At 40.3% G+C, this 27,830-nt stretch overlaps 1 protein-coding gene across 4 annotated transcripts in view; it reads right to left on the minus strand.

Annotated features, from left to right (window-relative positions):
• Nucleotides 1-6,987: 6,987 nt before the first annotated feature.
• Nucleotides 6,988-27,830, minus strand: part of vps13c (vacuolar protein sorting 13 homolog C) — a 275,727-nt gene continuing 254,884 nt past the window's right edge. For 3 of the 4 annotated variants that reach the window (XM_048520896.1, XM_048520895.1, XM_048520894.1), the window contains 7 exons: nt 26,156-26,201; nt 25,125-25,248; nt 23,949-24,063; nt 15,759-15,850; nt 13,957-14,077; nt 12,947-13,036; nt 6,988-8,448 (listed from right to left, as the gene is read on the minus strand). In XM_048520896.1, the coding sequence (XP_048376853.1) occupies nt 8,359-8,448; nt 12,947-13,036; nt 13,957-14,077; nt 15,759-15,850; nt 23,949-24,063; nt 25,125-25,248; nt 26,156-26,201 (678 nt within the window). In that variant the 3' untranslated portion in view covers nt 6,988-8,358. Of the gene's footprint in view, nt 8,449-12,946; nt 13,037-13,956; nt 14,078-15,758; nt 15,851-21,543; nt 21,919-23,948; nt 24,064-25,124; nt 25,249-26,155; nt 26,202-27,830 lie in introns of those variants that run through there. The other variant, XM_048520897.2, reaches the window with a different exon arrangement.

The raw sequence follows: 27,830 nt of genomic DNA on the forward strand, positions 1-27,830 counted from the left end.
ACTATTTCTTAAAGAAATCACCACATAGAATGAAAAAGTGTAATGTACCCACCAAATAAATTGATCATTTTGGTTCTCAGATGGTTTAGTGTGTTCCATGATGGCAGGATCCTGTGGCTGCTGCTTCATCTACAGAGTATGCACCTGGACATGTGATGGGTTAATTGTTCCCAATGGGCCTATCAGCTGTCAGTGATTCTAACAGTGATTGAACTTGTGACGAGCTGCTCCAACACTTACACATTTATCACAACAGCGTAAGAAACAGGAGGAGCAAGAGGAGGCCATTGAGCCCATCAATCTAGTGCCATGGTTAAGGGCGGCAGGACAGCTAACAGGGCCAGGGACCCAGGTTTGATTCTTTAATAAGATCTGCTCTGTTTGTAACCCCAACTTCACCCTCCCATTTACTTAACATATCATTAATAAGGCACAATCTGCTTACATAGTAGAACATAACACATGAAAAAGCTTCAGTATTTAAAGTCTGAAGAGTGTAGATCTGCGAATGAGCCTTTCTCTGCTAGAAATCAGACTCTAACAAAACTCTTTGAAGCCTATTCTGACTGATGAGGTCTAAGCGCCCTCACATGGTAAACTCAGATACTGCAGGTGATATTCCTGTTTGAAGAAACTGCCTTTCCCGTCATACAGCATGGAAACAGACTCATCTATACTCACCAAGCTTCCCACACTAAACTAGCCTCACTTGCCTGCGTTTGGCCAATATCCCTATAAGCTTTTCCTATTCATGTATCCTGTCCTATAGTCTTTTAAATGTTGTTGCTGTAGAGTTGTTAGAATTAGCTTTATTCACATGTATCCACAGGAGTACGGTGAAAAATTTACAGGTCGCTGCTTATGGCATCATCTCACTGTCAAGGTATCTAGGTACAGATTCTAAAAAACAAATTCTTATGTTAAAGAATTGAAAATAAAAGTCTAACTATAAATTAGTAACAAAAAAAGGGGAAAAAAATCAAAATGACAGTCCTTCCAACCCACACCGCACAGGCTTCACCTTAAGGATGGGAGCCAGGTCCACACTGAGGCCTCCAACTCGAGTCCAAGCTGAGGCCGAGAGTCAGCGCTGGCTTTCACCTCAGATATTGCTGGTGCCACCTGACGATGGGAGGGTTTTTAAAAAAAAACACAAAAAGAGAGAAAGAAAGAAACTGATGGAGCAGGCAAACTCTGACTCCAGAGTCCTACTCTGCCACCATCTTGCAGACTTGTGTGCCTGCAGCTACCATCTCCTCTGGCTGTTCACTCGACATGTTGGAGGATTCAGAATATTCATCTGATTAGCGCTCGAGCAGCAACGGACAAGCATGTTCACATGTACGCTCTCTGACCAAGGGCAGATTCAAAGTTCTGTCTTCAAGTAAACTCCAATAGCTATTCACACTTTGACTTGGGATTGATCTGGATCAATGCCACTCAACTAGCTCCAATTCCATGTAAATTGATCGCTTTTAGTTGTAATAGTTTACAGGTTCTAACAGAGATTTCTGCTGGGAACGGATAAAGGTTCAATTTACCCGAATACAATTTGCAATGCAAAAAGCATGACTTGTATATTTAGACATATCTTTCTTTAGCACTTGCCAGACCTACATTCAGAGTTGAACAGAGTTTGGCATTAACACAAAATTTCTTTTCTGCAGTGGGTGGGCGGTTAGGTGGGTGAAGGGAAACTGCAGGGGTCCCTATGCCCAGTGTCTCCTCCATGATCTCCTGCTTGACACCAACCCATCACCTTCACATCCCATTTCTTCAACAAATCTCCTGCAATGGCTGCTCCTGATGCCAACATGGTGGCCTCTTCCAGTATCAAACTTCACCTCTCTCCCACCCGTCCTCCCTTATCCACCGCTACCACCAAATTCATTGTACCAGTCCCTATTCCATTCTTGATCATGCACACTGCTGCTACTGTGAGGGTGCCTACCTCAAGATGTACCCACCAAAGGTCCTTCGACAGCACTTTCCAAACCTATGCCCTCTACTGCCTATGAAGGACAAAAACAGCAGACACATGAATACCACAACCACAATCCAGGCTACACATCACCCTGCTCCACACCAACTCTTATCCTGTCAGGAGCTACAGAAATAAAGAGGAGATTTTAAAATGAATACCACTCCATAACCATCAGCTGGGTGGAACAACATCAGAGCCAACTAGGGGAGGGCAGAAGGTGGGGATTCAGCCGTGATTGACACATTTCTCGGTTACTCAAAGCCTTTCACAGGAGAATGATGCACGTCCCACTTCTCCGAGTGAATGTAGCTCCACTCGAACACACGGAGGTCAACAACATCCAGGACAAAACAGTTCACTCAACTGGCAGAGATAATGGGAACTGCAGATGCTGGAGATTCCAAGATAATAAAATGTGAGGCTGGATGAACACAGCAGGCCAAGCAGCATCTCAGGAGCACAAAAGCTTGTGCTCCTGAGATGCTGCTTGGCCTGCTGTGTTCATCCAGCCTCACATTTTATTATCACTCAACTGGCACCCTGGCCACCAACTTCGACATGCACTCCCGTCATCACTGCACGGTGTGTCATCTACAAGGCACAACTCATTAAGCCTTTCTCAAAGACACCTTTCAAAGCTCCTACTTCTCCCACACAGAAGGTCAAGTGCATTTGACCACCAACTGCAAGTTTCCCTAAAAGCTATACAACATCCTCACTTGAAATTATATTACCATTCTATAAATATATCTGGATCAAAATACAAGAATTCCTCCCCAGAAGCATTCTGGTACTCTGTCAAGTGAATGACAATGGATCAAAAAGGTAGCTCCATATTTTCTCAGGAACAATTCTAGGTGGGTAATAAGTGTTTGCTTTACTAGTTAAACCCATATTCCATTAACAAAATTGCCAACCACACTACCCAAATTTGGTATCAATAACCTGGGAACAATCTCAAATTAATCTCGCTGCTTTATTGTCTCATTGCTCTGTATCAATCCCAGACTAGTTCTGGGTTACTCTCTCATTGATTTGTATCAATCTAAAGCTCATCCCACTGCTTACTCTCTCAACTGCACCACACCAATCCCAAACTAATTCCACCTCTTTAACTCTCATTACCCTGTATGTCAAAAACTAAAAGCCCTATCCTCTCATCACCTTGTATCAAAGCCCATTTACTCCAACTGCCTTACTCCCTCACTGTTCTGTATCAATTCCAAACTCATCCCACTGTCTCCCCATCACATTGTATTAATCCTAAACCAATGTCACTGCCTCTAACATATTTCATGAGCTGACAAGGTAAAACCTCAAGGTGCTGCATTAAAACACTTTAAACGTCAATGGTGAACACATAAAATAAATTGTCCAGACAGCAGGATAGTACTGATAAGGCAGAAACCAAGACGGATATTTGATTAAAAACAAGGGGTGGAGGGTTTGACAGCAATGTTCATTGAATCCCTACAACATGGAAGCAGGCCATTCCACCAATCGAATCCACACCAATCCTTCAAAGAGCATCTCACCCAGATCCACCCCCTAACCCTGCACACTACAGGCAACTTAACACGATCAACCCACCCAACCTGCACACCTTTGGACTGTGGGAGGTAACGGGAACATCTGGAAGGAAACCCACGCAGACATGGGGAGAATGTGCAAACTTCACAGTGTTACCAGAGGGTGGAATCGAACCCGGGTCCCTGGTCCTGTGAGGCCGCAGTGCTTACCACTGAGGCACTGTGCCATCTTTAAAACACCTTTAATCACCCAATGAATTAGTATGGTGTCTTCCTGTCCGATTGAATGAGAGCTTGGAGAACGCGTCAGACGTCTGGCCCTCCATTTGTAGAGGATAAATAACGTGCATTTAAATGGCATCTTAGATCGTTGCAAAACATTTCACAGTTTCCAGTGCCCACTACATGAAATTTTAAAATGAATTCCACCCCATAGCCATCAAATAGGTGGAAGAGCATCAGAGCCAACTAGGGGAGGGCAGAGGTTGATTAATATATTCCTTGTAGTGCAAGAAAGCACCTTGGCTTACTACATTCATATAAGCAAGATTCAACAAGCAGCCACTAGATAAGTGAGTATGTTGTCTGATTTTGGTGATATTTGTTGGGTGGGAAAGCACAGAATTCCTCATTGGGGCAGGGACTGTTCAGAGGCTCATCCACTCAATCCAGTTACTCCTCCCTTTTCTTTGGTTTTGTTTGTTTTTTAATTTTACTGACTTACGAAGACAGTCGGTGTCAGTGACGACATCAACAGCCGGGAGGTGGGTACTGAGCGGACTTGTGGCTGGTTTGAGGGTTTCCTGAGGTGAAGGTGGGTTTGGACCCAGCCCGGGCAGGGACCCGATAACATCGGTAGCAGCGAGGCCAAGCCACGACGTGGACACAGGGCAGCCGTGCCGGGATCACATTTGGGTCCAGCAGCATCGGCAAGGTCAGCCTAGCGAGGTCTCATGGTGGGCACTGTCGTCAATATGGTACCGAAGATCGGTGAGTGTGCTCCAGTGGCGGCAGCCCAGCAAAGGGACTTCAGGCTGGCCAACTGCTTCACGCCAGCAACTGCCTCAGTATCGAGGTGAGTGCCTGGAACCAGGCCCACACCTAAGCACTAAGCCCCATTTAGAATATTGTGTCCAATTTTGGGCCCCACACCTCAGGCAGGACATACGGGCGCTGGAGCGTGTCCAGCGGAGATTCACACGGATGATGCCTGGAATGGTAGGCCGAATATACGATGAACGGCTGAGGATCCTGGGATTGTATTCATTAAAGTTTAGAAGGTTGAGGGGAGATCTAATAGAAACTTACAAGATAACGTATGGCTGAGAAGGGATGGACGCTAGGAACGTGTTTCCGTTAGGCAGGGAGACTAGGACCCATGGGTACAGCCTTAGAATTAGAGGGGGTAAATTTAAAACAGAAATGAGGAGACATTTCTTCAGCCAGAGTGGTGGGCTTGTGGAATTCATTGCCACGGAGCGCAGTGGAGGCTGGGACGTTAAATGCCTTCAAGGTAGAGATTGATAAATTGTTGGTCGCGCAAGGAATTAAGGGCTATGGGGTGAGTGCGGGTAAGTGGAGTTGAAAGTGAGTGCGGGTAAGTGGAGTTGAAATGCCCATCAGCCATGATTAAATGGCAGAGTGGACTCGATGGGCTGAATGGCCTTACTTCCACTTCTCCGTCTTATGGTCTTAAGACTGTAATGTTGAATATTATTTTCTGCCTTTACATATTCCTTGTTTTTCTTGGTTTCAAGATGGTACGGCAGAGAGGTGACACACTTTTTACTATTTGTAACAAAATATATGACAATAAATCAATCAAATCAAAGGTGCACATAAAAGATTCAATGATTCCATGATTCCATTCTGAAGAGGGGCAAGGGGGCTCTCTCTGCTGCTCGAGCCAACATCACTGAAAGCAATTTAGCTGATCTTTGGAAGTTTCCTGCTTATGAGGATCTAGCCATTCACAAACTGGCAGCTGTGTTTCTTCTATTACAAGGATGGCTTCAAAAGAATGTTTCAGAGCTTGCAAAGTGCCCTGGGCTACCTTGAGGCCATAAAAGGTGCTGCCTAAAATCAAGTTCTTGGTTTCCTCTGGGTTTTTTTTTTAAAAAAAGAAACACTCCCCAGGAGTTAAGACGGACTTGGGTTTAACATCTCATCTGAAGAAAAGCCCTCACAAGCATAGGAGCCGAAGCTCAGCATTTTAAAAGTAAGCCTATTTGAGTGTCTGCAGTGATGTTAGGCCAGTGGAGCTTTGCCTCAACAGCTGCTGCTGGAGCGTTTATTGTAAAGTGCAATAAGTGTGATACACCAACACTATCAATTAGACAAAACACATCTCGCTGCTTTATTGTCTCATTGCCCTGTATCAATCCCAGACTAGTTCTGGGTTACTCTCTCATTGATTTGTATCAATCTAAAGCTCATCCCACTGTTAAAAGACTGGTTTCTACTGTGACCAGAAAAGTTTCAATGAACAAGCCTTCACTAAATTATGGAAGATTTAAATTATTGATATTAATTGGACAGAAAACACAGGGAATGAATTGTGAAAAAGGAATTTCTTCGACATAAACAGCCCTACAAGAGAAGATGGACCAGAGGATCTAGCACTGGGGAATAAACCAGAGGTAAGCAAAATAAAAGGGAAATATCTCTCAGATAGTGATCATAACATAATAAATTTAAGATGATGATAGAGAATAACATTTGGAATGACAGTAATTACTGGGACAAAGTAGAGATAAGCAGATTTTAACGGACTAAAAAATGAGCTGAGGAAAATAAAACAGCAGAGTGGCAGAAAATGACGGGATAACAATGGGAATCATTTAAAATGGTGTTGAACGAAGTGCAGGAAAAATATACTTTGCCAACGGGAAAGAGCAAACTAAACAATCAGTGTGAATCCATGGTTGAATAAAGACATAAGGGAAAATTGAAAGTTTGGAATGAAGCATACATCAAATACAGACTCAGAGGAGCGCATGATAGAAGAGAATACAAAGAGATTGTAACAGAATAAAAAAAGGAAAACAAACAGGAACTATGGAAATGTTACTAAGGAGGGTTGTGTTGAGAGAAAGAATTCCCCTGGGTATTTCTACATTTTAAATAAGTAAGCGTATGCACAGCTTTGGTGAGTTTTAGCCAGTGTATGCTTTCTCACAAAAATCCTTAGCTTTAAAATGCTGAGCTGAGTGAAAAAAGGAAAATTATTTGAAAGCGGCTTCAGAAAGTTTTGTTTTGTTCTGTAGAAAATCAATCGGGTGAATTATGACACCAGCTGATGTTAATAAAAGACCAGTCAGATCCCAGAGAGTGAAACCTGATTTGTTACACGCTAGCTAAGAATTTGTTTTAAACAGTGAGGATGAGTTACTCAACATAGTCACAACAGACTACCAGTGTGCTTTTAACACAAATAATAAAACATTTATTAAACAAAAAAATTAATTACACCACAATAAATGATTTAATTGAAGACAGCAGAGGATTCAAACTCACATTACAACATTTACCACAGAAAAGGTCCTTGCAAACATTCAAAGCCTCAGTGGCGATCCACGACTATCTCCACTGTGGGCCCCCTCCTCAAACTCAGACCAGGGCAGCTGACCCTAGTTTCATTACAGCAAGCTACTGTACAGCCACTTCTTGCTTCTTCCTTTCATACGGTATGTTGCCCTGAGGCACAAAACTCCAAACTAAATTCACTTGTACCTATAACCCCAGAGCAAATATAAGTTTTCTAAACTCAGCAGGTCAGTTACCTTGCCTCCAATTTCTGGCACATCTGAACATAGACCGATTTTTTTTTGGACTGTTCTGCTCCTTGGCATATCTGAAGTTCTGTCACTAGACAATAGTACTTTGTTTTCCTCTCTCTTCAGCTTTCTTTTAATAATGCACTGATCTATTCAACATAAAATCCTCGCTTCAAGGTTGTAAAACCTCATTAAAAGGCATAGAAATAGCACTAAACAGCAGACTTCCCTCAACCACTCTGATAAATTTAAAATGAAAACATGTATCCTCCTTAAAACACAAAGTACAAAACACATATTCAACTTCAAGTTATAGATTGCTTCTAATAGATGATTTTGTGTGGCCTTTTGTTTATAACTGGAAGAGGTAGCTTTCCACAGTTTAAATCAACATTTAAGCAAATCCATGTGATAAACTGAGTAGTTATTGATTAAGTTCATTGAAAAAAATTGAAATAAATGATTTTTGCATGTTGACTCTCTGGGTTGGAGAGATACAGTGTATATAAAGCTTTGAATTATGCACAGAATTGATTTAATGTAACTGTGAAGATCAAGTAGGAGCTTTAACAAATTCTTAAAGCCACATAATTTTCAACGGTTGAAGATTCTTTATTGTGACAGTAGAGCTGTCCACCTAGAGAGTATGATTCATTGTCCTTTCATTATGAATAGGGTTGGCATGTTTATTCTCAACTAGAAGCTCAGTATTTGTAAAAGTGAGTGTATTAGCAACCAGATACAATCTACATAACATAAGCTAATTTATTTTCAACTTATATTATACATAACTTTATTGTTTAACACTTTAAAGATTTTTGGTAGTGCAAGATTAGAAAATCTTTACAATTAGCTGAAATGATCAACATTTGGATACAAGAGGATATTGATATCGGTATACATACACACCAATTCTTGTGCATAGAAATAGTTCCATTATATCACAGAATGCATACTTTAAGAACTATATTTCATTAAAGAAAATATGTAGTTACAGTGCAAATTACAATTTTATGGAAAAGCAAACACTGGGCATTAATTTAGTGCAAAAGGAGGAGTGCATTAAATCTCAGGGCTTCAAAAACCTCAGTGATTTTCGTTTCACCAGCTGTTGTTGTTGCCTTGTTGCTTGAGCTTCTTCAAGGGCATCGAACATCCTCTGGAATAGAACATTCACATTCAAAGTAACTACCACTGCTGTAAAACCAAACTTCCACAGCTCAAGTACTAAGTTCATCAAATTAACTGCTGCATGGTTAAAGTTGCACAGGTTTAGTGGATAGTGATCTGCTAATGTTTTAAGTATGGGGACAATTTAAATGTAATCCATTAGTTTATAAAATATTTTTAAGGGGAAATTTATAATCCTGTGGGCTTCAAATTAGATATTTCTTATTCCTCTGGTTTTCTGGAAACATTTGAGTTCAATATCCAATCATTCCTGCCACCTGCAGTTTCAATGTGTACCATGCACAGCAACTCACCACGGTTATTTCCATAACATTTCCCCTCCTGTAAACTCCTCCAACCAGAAATATTGTGGAAATCACTTCCCTATTCCACTCCAGGCCCCAAACACCACTTTGACAGTGACACATCACAGGTCTAGCATGGGGTCAATATCCTGGACACTTTACTATGAGTCGAAGAGCTTATTTTGTCCTGGTTTTATTTTGAAGAGAGGATTGGAGACAGAATTGCTGAGCTGTCCAGTTAGAAAGCCAGTAAATATTTTAAGTAGTCTTGGGGTGTTTTTTTTTTTAAAAAAGAGTCAGAACAATAGAAGCAGACAGGCTGGGTGTGTCTAGCACTCAGACCAGGATTTCTAGTTGATGGTTCTTTGGCTTCGAGATTCAGCATCAGTTGTTTCTGGATGCTGCAGTAATGTCTCCTGACTACTACCCTGAGTTTTCTGTTCATGTTTTTCTCTGGGTTGCTGGAGTTACCCGTGAGACAAATCTATTTTCTGAAATTTGCCAAGGGGTGTGTTTATGGGATGTTGCTAATCTGGAACAGTTAATTAATATTATTTACTATATCTATTATACCATTACATTTTCCAATAGAATTAAGTTATTCTAAATTCCCTTCTTTTGATATATTTCAACTACAGCGTTTGAATAAATTATGTTTTGCTTGAACAGTCACATTGCATCTGGAACATTTGACTTTTAAAAGAAGAAAAAGTTAGGGTCTAGGCTACTTTTTGAAATATTTTGAGGGGTCTGATCTGGCCCATAGCATCATGCAACACCTTGATGGAAGCACTATCACCGCAAAGACTGGTGTGGTCCAAAAAGATGGTTCCTTATCACCATTCTGAGGGCAAGGTTCAAATGGGCAACAAGTGTGGTCTCCTCAGTACAACCCAGAAACGGTTCTCTAAATTACATGAGAGGATTACAGACATATAGTATTAAATCTTCAAACATCTAATTAGAAACAGACTAGTGCAAAATTAATAACCACTCATGGATCCATGGTTCTTACTAATTTCACACGGCAGTGGTGTAACATGGCACCATTAATAAAAACAAAAGGAATTGTTTAAGAATATCACCAAGTGCTATTAGCACACAGCGCAGGGCTGCTGTTCAATCACGATAGTTAACAGTGTAAATGTATTTGTGATTTCTATAGGATTCAACTCAGAAGAAAACTGGGAACCACCTTCAATGTAATCAAACACAGAGGTGCTTTACAGGCATGTTATCAAACAAAACTGATACTGTAAAGTAATTTTATGAAGAGCTTATTCAGATTGATGGGTTTTAAGGGGTGCTTTAAAAGTGGAGAGAGGCAGAAAAGGGGGAGAGCAGTGGACAAGATATCAGAATTAAGAAACAAAGCATAAATGAGGATCTACAGACAAGGAAGACTTGAAAAACCGGCCTTTTCTCCATTGAAAAGCAGAAACTTATTAGTGTTTAGCAAAGATTTGCAAGGGTAAACTGCAAGGGATCATTTCTGCTCATGTTTGAGCATGTAAAAATGGTGAAATACGTTCAAGATCATGTTGCAAAAAAATTGAAAAAAGTGCCTTTTATTTTACAAAAGCAGCTTTCTTAAAACATGGAATGTCAGACAGCAAGTTACATAAAACGGGAACGGAGGAGAATCTAAGGGACAAAGAGCAGAGAAATGGGACTGAAATTAGTCAGCTCCAGATAGCTTTGGCAGAGTAAAACCTCTCTCACATGATATAACTTGTGGTTAAAATTCTGTTATGAGACATGGACATTGTTGGCAAGGCCAGTGTTCACTGCCCATGAACAGTGTGGCTGCGAGCTTCAATTCAGAAGGCAGTGAACAGTTGACTATATTGTGGACAAATCTAAAGTCACATGTAAGGTATTAGATTTCTATTAGTGAACCAGGTGGCTTTTTCAAAACACAAATTTCTCATTAATCGTTAATGAGACTAGTTTTATATCCCAGATTTATGAAAGTAATTCAATTCCACCAGCTGCCACAGTGAGATTTAAGCTTGTGTCTGAAAAACCTTAGTCTGGTCCCTAGATCGGGAAATCGGGATTTGATATACTGAGCTGAGTCAGTTTTATTTCCCGAATAAATTCAAAGTATTGCACATGCTGGAAACCTGAAACAAATGCAGAGAATGTTGGAGAAACTTTACTGGCCTGGCAGCATCTGGAGGAGACAGAAACAGAGTTAATGTTTCACATCTTATACAAGTCTTCTTCAGAACAGAGTCATACTGGACTTGAAACATTAACTCTGGTTCTCTCTCCACAGACACTGTCAAACCTGCAGAGTTTCTCTAGAATTCTGAGCATTAGTTTCAGTTTTACTTCTTCTTGATCAATCCTTGAAATTTGCCAATACTTCAAGAAGACCACGATCATCCCCGTACCCAAGAAACCACAGCGTCCCTAAATGCCCCCAATAGCACTGACTTCAATAATCACTTCAAGAGGCTGGTCATGGTCCACACCTACTCAAGTCTCCCAACCTGCCTCGATTCCCTACAATTTGCCTATCGTAATAACAGGTCCACAGAAGATGCAGTGTTCCTAGCCCTGCACTCATCCCAGGAACATCTGGACAAGAAAGACACCTACATCAGACTCCTGCTTGTTGACTACATCTCCGCCTTCAATACTATTAGTCCCTCCTGACTGATCTCAAAACTGAGCGACCCTGGTCTCAGCTCTGCCCTCTGCAACTGGTTCCTGAGCTTTGTGGCCCACAGACAGCAATCACTGAAGATAGGTAACTGCAACTTCTCCACAATAACACTCAACACTCGAGCCCCCGCCAAAGGTGCATCCTCAGCCCCCTACTGTACTTCCTGTACACCCGTGACCATGTTGGCACATTCTAAATGAGTGTCATCTACAAATTCACTGACAACACAACAGCGCTAGATATCGGTCCCAACGATGAGTCAAATACAGAAGGGAAATAGAGGGCTTGGTGATGAGATGCAATGGTAACAATCTGTCTCTCAATGTCAGCAAAACTAAAGAATGGATCATCAACTTCAGAAAGGAAGGAAGAGAACGCACCCCCATCTACATCACTGAAATGGAGGGTGATAGAGAGTGAACAGCATCAAATTCCTCAACAGTGACAATAACTGAAACTGTCCTGGACTTCCCACGTAAATGTGACAGTCAAGAAGACACAACGCCTCTTCTTCCTCAGGCGGCTCAGGGAATTTGCCACGTCCATAACCTCCCGCACCAACTTCGACAGATGCACGGCTGAAAGCACACTGCCCGGGTGCATAACGGCCTGGTACGGCAACTGCTATGCCCAGGACTATAAGAAACTACAGAAGGTGGTGTGCAAAGCCCAGACCATTACGGAAGCCAACCTTCCACCCACTGATTCCATTTACACAGCTCACTGCTGCAGAAAGGCTGCCAACAAAGACCCATCGCACCCCAGTAATGACCTCCTACAGCCTCTTTCGTCAGGCAGAAGATACAGAAGCCCGAACACATGCACAAGCAGGTCAGGAACAGCTTCTTTCTAGCTGTTATCAAACTGCTAAATGGACTCTACTCGCAAATAATGTAACCTGTATGCCTGTTTTTTCGAACTGTACATCCTTTGCTTTCTGTGATCTACTCGTACTGCCCTTAAACAAAGCTTTTCAAAGTATTTCAGGAATCATGACAATTTTAAAAAATCTATATTGTTATGTAATTTCAGATGTGTTTTAGGATTCTATGTTTAACAAAGTCTATCCTTCGTTCTCTCAACTATTGTTGCACACAGCATCTCATCACTATGAGAAGGTTGGCAATTTATAGAAGAAACGGGGGAAAACAGGAGGGAATCAAAATGCTTAGCTAAATAGGAACAAGAGATAATTTGAGAAGAACAAGTTTCCCTGACCCCAGATGTTTGCCTACTGTGCAAACAAAGCAGATGCAATATGAAGAGCCATTACAGTGGGAGAGTGTAATCATAGCATGGTAAGTTTACATGGATCATTTGCCATCTAAATGTGCACGAGGATTTATAATAAAACTGACAGATTAAAATATATGCAAAATATGACAAGTGGTAGTCAAGCTTTCATACACGAAATACCCCTACATCATTTCTAAAGCAATAAAGAAATATCCCTCCAGGAAATCAGGCTAGTTCCAAATATCCCATTCCTCTTTTGATGAAATATTTACCTTTGCTATCTTTGCATCCTGAAGAGCCACTTTCCTCACAAAACCTTCAAACCCACTTTTTGGGTTTGAAAATCCTATTATTGATTGATCCTGTTAAAATAAAACATGCAGCTCATCACAAATAATTCTTCTGGAAAATCTTTAAGAACATAACTCAAAAATATTGTTCGAAGTGTCATGATACAATGCCCAACTGTGACAATGGGTGAACACGTGGCAGGGCCAGGTGTATGGACGAGAATCATTCCTCCCAATCCTAGCCAGCTGCTGGCCTGGACACATAAGAGGCAATTTTGTTTTTAAACACAGAGGGCGGTTTCGAGTGTGCAATGAACTTGCTGATGAAATGGCAGATGCAGGTACAATTACAACGTTTAAAAGACATTGGGATGGATATGTGAATAGGAAAGATTTGGGGGGATATGGGTAAGGAGCAGGCAGGTGGCACTGGATGGACCAAAGTGTCTGCTGACATGCTGCAGTACTCTAAGACCCAAGCAATGAGGCCCTCCCTGATCCCCAGGCCCGAGTAGTATATTGGACAGGAGTGTCGTGGACACTGTCGTGTTTGTAAAATCAAGACTGGGCTAAATTTTGAGCTAATTCAAGACATGGATGTATCATATTTTTCTAACAACTACTTTGATGATTTACTCAAACTCCTAAACCTGTGTTTATATTCTGCTATGCACCTAGGGGGTCTCTGAAAATAGAGAAAATGGTTCAAACCTTGCAACAAAAGCTTGAATATTTAATGATCAAACCTCCAAGCTACATATTAAATTACAAGGAAGCACAGGAACAATAGTCTTTGAGAAGGACTGAGCTGGGGAGATACGTAGTTTGTGTTTTTCATAAATGATAATGCTCTTTGATTATTACAGTAATTAAAAGTTAAATTAGTATTTGTCAGTGAGCATGACATAATCATATGAGCAATGTTAATATCACACTTTGATCATGTGTTAGTAAACCATCGTTGCCAGATCCAGTTTGAGAAATCAGTGTACCTTGATGTACAGGCTCAACACAGTGCCTTCTAAAGTTGGTGGTTGAACAAATTCTTCAAAAGTGTAATTCCAGTCACTACCAAGATGGCCTAGAATCTCATCAGAAATGCACACGACCCTCCTAAGAGAATGACAGGTAAACCGAAGGCAGAGAGAACAATTTGTGCTTAGAACACAGAATTAAAACAGGTTTTAACTCGCATTGACCAGTCAATAGTAAACTAACAATCAAAACAATTAAAAACCTAGTTGTGCCACAGATTTTGGGTCTAGGCCCGAAACGCCAGCCTTCCTGCTCCTCTGATGCTGCTTGGCCTGCTGTATTCATCCAGCTCTACACCTCGTTATGTCAGAGCATTGCAAGAGTCTGGGAACAAAAGCAATGAGGTTGCCTGGATTTAGTAGGATAGTGAGGTAGATGAGGGAAACAGGGGTGAGATAGGAGGGAGGGCAGAAAGGAGATGGTAATTTGTGTGTCCTATATTTAAGTCATTCTCCTCCTACAAGGTTTCAGCGTTCATGTTGCTCCCAACTGTTAGGCTGCTGCCTATCATGCAAACGCCATGTTTCCACCATAATGCAGTTCCTGCCCTAAAACATTTCAGAGTAATATTTATTGCTGTTGCAAACTCCTGTTACAAAGATGTCTCTCTTAAAGCTGTGATAACAAGGTGTAGATCTGGATGAACACAGCAGGCCAAGTGGCGTCAGAGGAGCAGGAAAGCTGATGTTTCAGGCCTAGACCCTTCTTCAGAAATGCTCTATAGGCTGTGGTTTTCCATTTGCTAAAAGAAACTGCACCTTCCACTGCATCTTATGAAAACACTCAATTGATTTTTAGATAATTTAGTGCTGGTTTTTATTTTCTTATGTTCCAATTCCTTCTGTGGAAAAGTAGCCAATAGAAGACAGATTTGGCTCTTACACTGTGATCAGAGATAATGGGAACTGCAGACGCTGGAGAATCCGAGATAAAGTGTGGCGCTGGATGAACACAGCAGGCCAAGCAGCATCTTAGGAGCAGGAAAGCTGACGTTTCGGGCCGAGACCCTTCATCAGAAAAGCTTTTCTGATGAAGGGTCTCGGCCTGAAACGTCAGCTTTCATGCTCCTAGGCCTGCTGTGTACATCCAGCCCCACACTTGGTTATCTTTGGCTCTTACACTCTTGGGTGCTTAACAACGTGTGCGCAAGTGTTGTTAACACTGACACTGTAACACACATCAAAACATCCCCACGTGACGGCTGGGAAAGTCTGAAATTGTTACATGTCCCATAGGCTCTTTTCTCCAAATAAAACATAAGACAGACATGGCCAGATTGCAGTCTTTAGGATTACGAAGAGCTTCAAACAGGTAGTACGTAATGAAAATATTTTCACTTGAGGAGGTGACAATGAACCGGGATTACAATTGTGTAATAGTCACTAACAAATTCTGTGCAAATTTCAGGGTATCTCTCTTTAGCCAAAGTGTGGTGAGAATCTGGAACTCTGTACCTCAGAGTGAGGTGACCAACAGATATGGTAAGGAGGAAGCAAGATATATGGTCGCGACAGAAAGGAGCACAAAACTATGTTGAAACAGTCAGAGAACATAAAATAAGAAAGAAATACAAAGTCCAGTTGAAACAAGTGGCCAGTTCCTCTGCTGTAAATTCTCTAGTCAGAATGCATGTGCTCCATTAGAAAAGTAATAGTGACTGTGTTAATAACAGATTACAGTTTTGTTTGCGCTACACTTTATTTGAATTGACTACATAAAACTACTGACTCTGCCGAGAACCAGTTGTTTACTGCCGTACCTGTTCGTGATGAGCAGATTCGCCTTTTTTCTCCCGTGCAAGCGACAATGAATCCGGTAGTTCTCACCTTCAAATTTCTGAATCTCCAATTTCTGTAATAAAATTAAATTTCAGCCAATAGTTTCTCCAGCACCATATAATCAGTTATGCACGAGGTGCCCAGTCAAGCCCATGATGTGCCAGCGCCAAATTCCTGGCAGGATGGTTAGTCTGAGCTAACAAGGTGTAGAGCTGGACGAACACAGCAGGCCAAGCAGCAGAGGAGCAGGAAGGCTGACATTTCAGGTCGGTCTGATTGTTCACAGCCAAACCTGTATAACCAGGTTTTTACTTACAGTGGTAAGGGTGTGGAATGCCCTGCCTGCCACTGTAGTTAACTCAGCCACATTAGGGGCATTTAAACAGTCCTTGGATAAGCATATGGATGATGGGACAGTGTAGGGAATGGGCTTAGGTTACTTCACAGATCGCTGCAACACAGAGGCTAAAGGGCCTGTTCTGCGCTGTATTGTTCTATGTTCTATGGTGCCTTGAAATGCCAATTGTTAAGATTAAGCACTGATGCAGGGTATCAAATCAAAGCTTCATTACAGTGACACTTTCTTGATCTCCATGACTTCCCACTGCCCACTCTCAGTGATAAAAGGTGTTAATAACAATGCTAACAATATCCTCTCACTGATGCTCAGTATTGTTTCTGCCAGACCCCCTCGGCACCTGGCCTCATTAAAGCTGAGCTCGACCCAAATGGGCAAAACAGCTGAACACAAGTCGGTTTTTTTTTGGGGGGGGGGGGGGCGCGCGGGGAAGAGGGAAAGCAAAAATGCCTAGCCTTGTCATTGAGAGAACTTTTGAGTGAATGTGGCATTAAGGAACTCTAGACAAAGTAGTGCCAATGGGAACTGGGAGAAAACTACATTTATTGAATTATTACAGGACAAAGAGAGATAGTGTGATCATTGAAGATTAATCATCTTAGCCTCAGAACACTTCTGCAAGAGTTCCTTGAGTCAGTGTTTTAGGTCAAACTATCTTCAGCTCCTTTGTCAATGACCTCCCCAACATTATGCAAACAGCAGTGGTGGTGTTTGCTGATGACTGCACAATGTACAGCATTATTTGTCATCCTTGGATATCAGAGCAGTCCATGTCCAAAGGCTTAGACTGCCAAGTGGAAATAACATTTAACAAACCACACAAGTGTCGAGCAATGACCACCTCCTATAAAGGCACAATCCAACTCTCTTACTCGGATTTTAAATCCCACTATTCTTAACTTAATCGACCATATAATTATTGAGGTTAGGAGACCAGATCAGAGGCTGGGAATTCTGTGGCAAACACTCCCTGGCTCCTCAAAGTTTGCCCATCATCTACAAGGCACAAGTCAGGAGTATGATAGAATAATCTCCATTTGCTTGGATGAATGCAGCTCGAACACAATCAAGATGCCTGGCACGATCCAGGACCAAGCAGCCTGCTTGATTAGTGACCATTCTAATATATTTAGCAGGCACTCCCTGCTTCACACAGTCACATGAGTTTGCAACAACTTACCAAAGCTCCTTAGATAGCATCTTTCAAACCTATGATTTCTACTACGTAGATTCCCCTCCAAGCCACATACCATCCTAACTCAGAATTACAATCGCTGTTTCTTCGCTGTCAACAGATCAAAATCCCCAAACGCCCTCCCCACTGAGAGTGGGTCTACACCACATGGATGCAGCTGTTCAAGGCGGCAGATAAACACCATCTCAAGGGCAACTAGGGATGAACAGAAAATACTTGCCCAACCAATGACATTCTCATCCTATGGATTCATTTATAAATAAACAATTTTGCAGGAGGATATGCATGGTGTTTATTAGGGAGGGGAGGGGAGGGGAGGAGAGGAATGAATGACTGACTAAGAGAATATATTCCATGTTGTACAATAACAGCCAACCACTTAAAAATACATTTGACAAGAACAAACTGCAGAAACCATTTGTATATACTATATTTTCAAATATTTCTCTGCAGTTTTTCAAATCTGTACTATCTCAAAACAGAAAACAAGAATCATTGTCTAAATTTAAGCAAAAATTAGCAAAACAAAAACTTCAGTGCCAAAATCTAGGTTTAAGTTACACAGATAGTAAAAACTGCCAATACTGGAGAATCTGCAATAACAAGGTGTGGAGCTGGGTGAACACAGCAGGCCAAGCAGCATCACAGGAGCAGAAAAGCTGACGTTTTGGGTTGAGACCCTTCTTCAGAAAAAGGGTCTTGACCTGAAACGTCAGCTTTCCTGCTCCTGTGATGCTGCCTGGCCTGCTGTGTTCATCCAGCTCCACACCTTGTTATTTAAGTTACACTTTTTTTTGTCTCATTATATTCTGAAGCTTCTCTGTACACAGAAGGAAAGCTCAGATCTCTAGAATGAATCACTCTGAGCAGTTATTTTAACAATTCTAAGTTTCAGCTTTAAACTGAGTATATACATTAGGATATGTACAGGAGTATCTGCTAACCATTCAATGTTGACTTCAGGCAAAGTCAATTCTTAAAAAAAACCAAGTTGTCAAGTGTATTCTCTTTTTTGTAGTCCTCCTGCTCAAATTATATTTGAAGACACATCATGAGAAAGATGCAGTTTGAAAACTGCAAAGGCTATTCAAATCATTTAACCGATTTGAGTTTAACACCCTCGTGTCAACATCATTCTTCTATTTCTTTTGATCAATAGAGCAACATCAAGTTAAAGCAGACAATCTTAGAGTGTAGACAATAGATATAGATGTAGCAGAATTTAAGTGCGTGTAATGCTAAGAGTACTTGTAAGATCCTCTAAGCATCAATCCTTTGTTTTCCAGTTGTGCAGAAGCTCAATGAGAATGCAGATTTAAATTAAAACTCCCTTTCTCTGAGAAGCAGCTGTCCTCAGACTAACTTCACAAAAGGATGAGAAACTTGATTTCTATCTTTTGACTGACGATTCAACTTGCTAAATCTGTTGCACGTGCAGCATTTGCAAAGCAACATCGTAGGAATCAAGGGGTATGTCAGTAGAATCTAATCAAAGCCGAATTCTTTTCTAAGGAGAATGGCAGCATTTTCTCTCATCAATAGGTTTCCTCATAGGCAACTAAAAGGCACTAGCTCTCAACTAGTATTGCAACGGCATCTTTCACACAAGCAACTCGAGCACTGAATAGCACGCAAAATTAATTGAGATACTCAGCCTCTTCCTTCATCATTACGCATGGCCGGTAACACTCCCTTTTCGTGGATTGACAAAACTGGGGAAAACACAGGACAGAAATTCAAAAGAACCAGGACAGAACAATCAAGACATTAAAGACAGAAATACACAAATTAAATACAGATTGTTGGAAAGCAACGCAGAGACAATAACTAATATGTAGAATTTCTCAACACTCCAAGTTACACCACAGAGGAATCAGACCAAAGTAAATACTGAGACAGAAAAGAACATACAAAAAATGTGAGCTTTAAGGAGGGTCTTAGAGGAGGAGAGTTAGGTGGAGTGCCAGAGGAATCAAAACAGGCAGGTCTAGAGCTTAGAGTCTAGACAGCAAAAGACGTACCCCCACCAGTTTGCATCTTCAGGAAGGGAGGATGTACAAAAGAAATCTATATTTAAAGCAGCGAAAATAGTTGAATGAGTTCACAGGAATAACAAGGCAAAATCTAACCCACATAAGGAGATTATTAGAACAGGTAGCTGAAAAACTTGGTCAAAATGTAGGTTTATTACGGAAGGCAATAGGACTAGTGAATTGTGGAGAAAATACCAGTCTTTTGAGCCCACGCAGTTGAAAGCAAACTGTCAATAGTGATGAAATTCAAGCCAGAACGAGTTGGAGAGTTGGAGGGCTCCAGGAGGTCACACCAAGATGGGGATGGGGTTGAGGGGGGTTGGTGGTGATGCCACAAGATAATTTTGAAACAGAAATATTGGAAGATTGGGGATCTAAACAGCTAAGTTAAGACACAGGCAATGGGTGACTGAGACTTAGTCTGCAACTGGTGAGAGTTCTAGACTAGTGCTCAAATATTGGGAACGAGGTGGCCAGTCAGCAGAGTATTAGAATATTCAGTTCTGGCGGTGAGAAAGGGATGATTGCAGTTTCAGAAACAAATGGATTGGCGCACAGGATAAAACAGATGATGTTACAGAAAGTGGAAATGGGCAGTCTTTGTGGTGAACGGGCTCAAGCCTAAGCTAAGGATCATTGAGGTTGTGAACAGTGTGACAAAGATACGAGTAATACAAAGAAACTGCATTAACTGAGATGCAAAGCAGACTTAACATAAAAGTAAACATAGAAGTTGCAGCCACTGAATGGTATACTATTTTTCACAAAAGCACGTGTCGCTACAGCACAGCCTAGCTGAGTGATATGTAGTGTTACTTATTTTATTTTTTCAAGTTTAAAATCCCTATCCTTCCCATCCACAGATCAACAGCAAATGTACACAAGGTACTAGCTTTCAGTAAAATGGAAGCAACCTTCGGGAACATGGCGGCATGTTGTTCTTCATATGTATTGGATGCACTGATTTTACCAAAATTCAAGTCCATCACTCTACACATGATATAAGCTACACATGTTTTTATATATTACGTATATATCTAAATTTTAAAAACTGTTTTTAATACATGATTTAGTAGCAACTGCGTGTGTGGTTGGTCCAACACATGCCACTAGAATCTGGTAGGATGAGCACTAGGGTTTTCACTGATTCAGTACGATTCATAACTCATGGAAAAATTAACTCCAGATCACTGTTACATCATGTTTCGCTGATGTTTGTGTTTAATGGTAAGAATGAGAAAAATCAAATCATGCACGTGTGGATGTAAACTGTTTTATTAGATAAATACCAAGAACACAACCAGCCAAAATGAGTTGCACATGCGAAGTAAATATGTTGATGCTCCCTGCTCAGCATTGATAAATTCAGCAGCAATTAATTCTGTGAAGCTCTTTCTAGGGGGTGGGAGGAAGAAGTGAGAGAGCGAGAGACAGACACACACACACACACGGAGGGGGAGCGCGAGGGGCAGGCAGGCAGCGAGACAGACAGGCAGGCAGCTAGACGGGGGGGAAAGGGAGAGGCAAAAATAAGTCAAGACTCAAGCAAATGTTCAGAAAGAGCAGCAACTTTGGTGTTTCCCTGTTGATCAATACTGCTAGTCTTTATCTTCACATTCACATGTAACAGGAATTTTGAGCTCGAGATTTGCAATGCGCAAAATAAAGATATTGTAATCCGATTACCTCGTATTCTAACAAGAAGGTATTTTAAGGTTATTTGCTCGTGTTCTTAATTCGTAGATTTTGAAAATAAATAAAGTTTAACTGCGAGGTCAAAAAGTAAGTGAAAAGGCAGATTTTAATGGCAAAGTTAGAACTCTTTCTGGCTACAGCAGGAATGTATGGTCCTAAAAATACAGATACTTCTATTCTGCCTGCTCGATATATCATTTCATTGATTTGAAATGTGCAAGTAATAATCCTTTAGGAGCTGGCACGAAATTTAGAAAACATGAACAGGTGACTTAGGAGTTACTGTATAAATTTTACATATCAATTGATAATTTGGCATCATTTTACTTATCACTAATTATATAGATTTAATTATCAATTAAAACTAATACTTCACAATTAAACACGTTCAACACACCACACAGCATATTATAAAAATGCATCCAGAAAGCACAAAGTCAGACTTTATAATACAATTTATTTTTATTTGAAGTCAAAGTATCCACTTATATTTTCTGCTGCTATAGTAGGAACAATCAGAATATAGAAACAAATCAGGTAGAAATATACATAAACAAGACTATATGTGTTTCGTAGTATGATTTCTTCATGTTCATAGATGCACTAAGCTCATTGGTGAGACAACAGAGTAATTTGTTAGATACAAGTTTAAGCGATATACAAACCCATTTAAAATACACCCATCTATCATAATATACATACCCGCTATTTACCAGAACTTGTATGAGAGAGATAATAAATTTGTTACAAAATGAATAGATTTACATTTGATGCTGAGACAGTAAATTGACAGGCGAAGAAAAAGCTTACGTGTAAAATTAGTACAAGTAAACAATTTTAAAATCTCATTCCTTATCTTGCTGCATGTTTTTAAAAAAAAGAGAAAAAAGTAAGAATTAAGCTACATAGAAAGGTAGAAGTGCAAATGCTTTCTCATTTCATAGTTTTGCATTGCGAGAAAAGAAAAAGTGAAAACCTGCAATAAAAAGATGACAGGAAAATCAAAAAAGATTGACAACATCTGGGAAAAGGAAGACCAATTTTTTGGAGGGCATGGAATCAACAGCACAGTACATACTACATGCAAAGAATATGTATCTGCAACATTTCTCAAACCAATCAGGTATTTGGAGGTTGAAATAATGGTGAGAAGATGCAAATATAATAGAGTTTATACTTGGTTCTATGATATAGGAAAGACTCCTATGATAGAAGTCAAGACTCAGTGATGAAAAGCTAAACAAGAGTATTGAAGAATGGAATGGGTCCCACCAAATCTTTCCAATTCTACTTTTATTAGAATGCTATTTTATTAATTCAAATCAAGAACATTTTTTGAAAGTATCCACGAGAGATGATGATTTACATTGGTGATTCCAAAGCTCAATGATTTGGATGCCACTTGCAATGACAACTTAGATGGGCATTAAAAAGGCTCAATACCTGGTGACACAGTGCAAATACGGGCCAGAGTCTTCACAGACCTTTAATTATCTGAATTACCAGGGAGGTCTTACTGAGTTTCAAAGATATTGATGCAGTGCTGACAACTAAGTAAACCGGCATGAAACAAACTTTTCAGCATTTCACGAGTAATTGTGGAAATAATGGACGAGATTGTTAAAATTAATCAAGAGAAGTACTGTATGGAAATAAACTAGAAAGTGACATTTCACATGGTTTCATAAAGGGCAGATTGTGTGACTTTTGTTGAGCATATGGCAGCACAAGTTGCATTCTTAAGTGTGGCTAATCAGGTATAGCTCTCGACAAAGCTCTGCATGAACAGCCATGGTACAAGCACAGGATTCTAGGCACCTTCAGTAAAATGTGAAGGTGTACAGACAAGGAGGTAGCCAAAGGAATGCAGTGGGTTCCAGTTAGGGAAGTGGCATAGAGCTACAACTTTTCAGGAGCAAAATGACTCAAAGCCATTCCTGTTTCAAAAGGCATAGATCATTTGATTTTGAAACACAAATTGGCCAAATTTGCAGCTAAATACCAAACAAGAGAATTGGGAATTGTGCTGGTAAAGCAGCCAAGACATTACACAAGGGGATGAACAATTTCTGAGCGAGCCAGAGCAACAAAACCATGGCAGGTTATGCCTAAAACAGATAAATGTGGGTGGTACTTAGAAGAGGAGAAATGGCCTTGTACTAAATTAGACCCAATACTGAAAATGCCAACTCAATACTCACTAGGAATCAAAAGCAAAACAGAATATATTGGTGGAACACAGAAGCAAGCCACTTGGCCCTTCAAGGCTGCATCATCATTCAATCACACCACAGGTGAAATGTATTTCAACTCCATTTATCCATTCTTACAGCATACAACACAACAAAAACTAGTAAATTTCAATTCTCCCCCAGACTCCATAGATTCTTTCGAGGGAAGAGAATTCCAGATATTCTTCACCCAACCCCTGCCAGTGAAAATAGTTCCTCAATTTCTACCCTAACAAATCCCATCAGCATTTTAAAAATTACTACATAACTATATAAATTTAGATGAAAGCTAACTTATTTAACTTATATATTTCTCTGACTTGAGGCAGCTTGTGAGCCAGGGAAACCAATTATATTTAAATAATGTCAAAACACTTTGAAAAAACACAAGAACTGTAAAAAGAACAGGTTCCCACAGGAACTTGTCGTACTGTAGATTAATCAGCAATTAAGTGCACCCTTGACTATGAGGCACACGGCCCAGCCAGAGGGGATTACAAACAGCTCAGCGAGTGGCAATATTGCCTGACTTTGGAACTGGTTGAAGCGATCCAAAGCGAAACCAAAGACTTGTAGCTTTAAAACTTCAAAATTACACAGGATTTAGAGCCCTTTCTGGCCCATATTTTCAGTTTCTAAACAAATGCAACAGATCTTACCTCAAATAAATGGCATCCCTCGGATTCTGTGCGATCGTAAGGCCTAATGATCCCATCCTCATGAATACACCGAGGTGGGCGGAGTTTATTTACATCTTCAGTTGATTCTGCAACCCTAATGGAGTCAGATATCGTAATAAATGACTTAAATAAGGGGCTGGCGGGGGTGGGGGGGGGGGGGGAGAGAGGTATTGAGCTTTTAAATCCTTCAATTTAATTCATTAATAGTGCAATCCACTGAATCCCACTCAACCGGCATATCATCTGCAACCCCAAACAGGAATTGGCTCATTATACTGCCAGAAATCTGCAGCAAGTGCGTGTAGCAAGTGAAAGACGTATGACAGTAATTCACCATGTTTTTATTTCAAATCAGCACTTCCCTAGCCCATAATCCGTAAGAACTAGAACGACAAGGACAGCATGTACACAGGAACCATCACTTGTATGCTTCCCCATCAACTGACTCTGCCTCCTGACTTAGAAACAGATCATTGTTCCATTGTCATTGCTGGGTCAAATTCCTAGAACTCCCTCCCTAACAGCACGGACAGAGTTCCTTCAAGGAGGCAAAACAAAAACCTGTTGAAAACAAATGAAATCTGAAATGTGGTATGCATATTTTGAGTGGCTTCTTCATCAGAATTTAAGATAGCCATCATTTCAATTAATGTTGTTCCTCTTGTGAATGTAGTTAGTGCACTGCAGACAATAGTGTCTGAATTTAACAAGTGTTAGTAAAATATTTTGTGAATCACAGTTATGCCAGCTTCAACATTCTATTAGTCATTCAGCTGTAAAAGGGCACTATTTACCAATCTGAGGCTTGGCAATAGGAAACAGACATTTGGGCAGCATGGTGATTCAGTGGTTAGCACTGCAGCCTCAAAGCACCAGAGACCTGGGATCAGTTCTACCATCAGATGACAGTCTGTGCAGAGTTTGCACATTCTCCCCGTGGGTTTCCTCCCACAGTCCAAAGATGTGCAGTTTAGCTGGGCTGGTCATGGGAAGTACAGGGATAAAGTAGTGGGGGGTGTGGGTGTGGGGTCTGGGTGGAATTCTCCTTGGAGGGTTGGTCTGGATTCAATGGGGAAAATGACCTGCTTCAACATTCTAGGAAATCTACAATTAGGAGAAGATTCAGATAAATTCAGTTGGCTCAGTATATCTTACTTTTTAATTCCTTGCAATGTGCTGCTCGCCATGTCAATGATCCCACCCGTTGGCCGTGCGACGACACCAACCAGACCTTTGCCCACTCCTTTGAAGAAACCAGCTGCACCTTCTTTTTTGGCACCTGTTATAGGAAATTGCACTTCATGGCTTGGAAATGGTAATTCAATGGAGCAGAATATATTCAGAACAGATACCGACACCAGCTGCTTACAGGAATTAGACATTACTCACTTCCTTTCACATTTTCTTACATGGACACACAGCACAGCTCCAAACAAAAGAATTAAAAAGAACTGGGCAGAATCACATAATGTGATGATGTCTGCATCCAGGATGGTGACAAATGACAATTACAGTCCAGATTCTTTCCAAACAAAAAAGAAAATTTGGCAATAGAATCACTGAGTATTTAGGCAATTTTTGCACACGTTTCAGTCAACATTTTGAAACAGACATTTAAACACCAGTCCCTGGCCTACCCTCCAGACTAGGGATGCTCAACTGACAAGCTTTTGTGTTCTTGTTCACTATAAAATTCCCTAAAAGATTGATAAAATTTCATAACACCACAAAACAGAGAGTTTCACACATTCAATCAGTAACTAGCAGCCTGAACTATAAAGGAAGAGAGGTGCAGAAAGTAATGCTCAAAATGCAAATAATTTTCCAATTAGAACAGAATTTGACTGTCACCTTATAGGGCTTTCACTTTTTGGTGATCTTCATTAAAAGGATTTGTAAATCAATGATATTTAAGTTTTACAACAGTAATTTTGCACTATTTGAAATACTGAAATGCTATTTATTTCTTCAGCCAGTAAGTCAAACAGCCATAAAGCTAAAACTGGAAAGGAATGTTTCACTGCAGCACTTCCAAGGTATGCCCTAGATAGGTGAAAGCATCAAAGAAGCTGAAAACATTATATGTAAGAAATGTTCATATGATAGTCATTCAATTGTCTATTTACTACAATACTGTTTCAAGACAACGCACAAACTTTGTAGAATGGTATATAAATGCAATGTACCTTCAACTGGCTTTGTGACTATTCCTGTAAATCCTCCAACCACACCCTGCAAAGATACAGAATAAAAACTTGTTAATGTTTTTCATTATGGAATATATTTCTCAATTGAAATCATTAGACTGCAACGGAACAACAGGACCATTATATCCGTACAGTGAAGGAAGTTTTACTGGGCAAGTACACTGAAAACAAAACAAAGTTTCACAAGTGAAATTGCAAATAATTTTGATTTTAAGATTTCTACAGCATGGGCAACCTTCTTCATGAGCTCAGATTGGGTGCACTTCTAAGTCACAATCCTGCAGGCTGCTTCTATTGCAGAGAGGTGAAAATCCCTGGTCAGGGAGTCCATTAAGAGGACGTTTTCACTCACACTGATTGTTTATACAAACCAACAGCAGCAAGATATTGGAAGCAGGAGAACATAACTTGGGTGAAGCATCAGAGCAAAATTAGTGCACTCATCATACAACAGAGCAGAAACTGTTGTTCCAAAAGGTGACTAGAGTTTGGCATAACCAAACACATGGAACTTAGAAGCAAAACAAAGATCCATTTGGAAATTACAGTTTCAAATACATTAATTTTGTGCTTTGAAACTACATTTATTGTAAATTTAGATCCAAAAGGCCTTAGGAAGACACACTACCTATATTAACAATATAACTAATTGCATTCTTGTGCTGTGGAATCAGATCATATTCACATCCGTTTTGCTGTAAGCTCCTCCAAATCACAGCATCTTGGCAGGTTGAAATTTTTAAATTTATTTTGACAATCCATTTGATGGAATATAATATAAATATTCAAATTTATGAAAAGTTGGGTCAGGATAGGCATGTTGATAAAATGTCAATCATTCAGAGTCATACAACAAGGAGGCCCTTTGGCCTATCCAGTCTGTGCTGATCCATCTACACATCTCAGTTTACAGCCAGTGGCAAATAGCATTGAAAGTTATGACATCTCATAATTTTAAGGGTTGTGAAGTTACCGATCCTGAAAGGATCAGAGTGAGGCAGAAACTGTGTTTCATTCAAGATTAGAATAATTAGATAACGGGGTATTGAGATTATTTTGATGTTGTGAACGTGAAAGTCAGACATGAACTACACAGGGAGCAAGCAACACTATAAAGGGTAAAACAGCACTGTTAAAAACCCATTCAAAAATATTGTTTATGCAGGCTATATCTTACGCAATGACACTGAAGCGACTGGACTGTGTTTCAGTACCGCAGCAATATAGCATTACGAGAATAAATATATACATTTAACTGGGATAAATCTAGTTACAAAATGGCCAAATTTTTCAATTTCTGTCCAATGGTATTTGGTAGTAAAGCTGCTTTCACAGTACAGCCTCAGATGTTCTTGCTGGAGCACTTGGTTAGATGTCCTGTAGTTTACTTCATGTCCAGGAGGTGGAAGTAGGAGACAGTGTCATCAATAAACATCCTACCATTTCATGAGCAAGGCAACCAAACATTGTGAAAATAAAGTGATGGCATATTTCAAAGACTTGTGATGTCAGAGCACAAGCAAGTCGGTACAACACGGTATTCTGCTTTTTTAAATTTCTAGACACTTGGTTACAGTAGTATCCACCACTTTCAATCATTTTGTAATTCTTTACGAAGGAGCAGATTTGCACAAACATTTCTGATGAGTTTATA

This window comes from Stegostoma tigrinum, chromosome 36 (genome assembly GCF_030684315.1).
Source record: "Stegostoma tigrinum isolate sSteTig4 chromosome 36, sSteTig4.hap1, whole genome shotgun sequence".
NCBI lineage: Eukaryota > Metazoa > Chordata > Chondrichthyes > Orectolobiformes > Stegostomatidae > Stegostoma > Stegostoma tigrinum.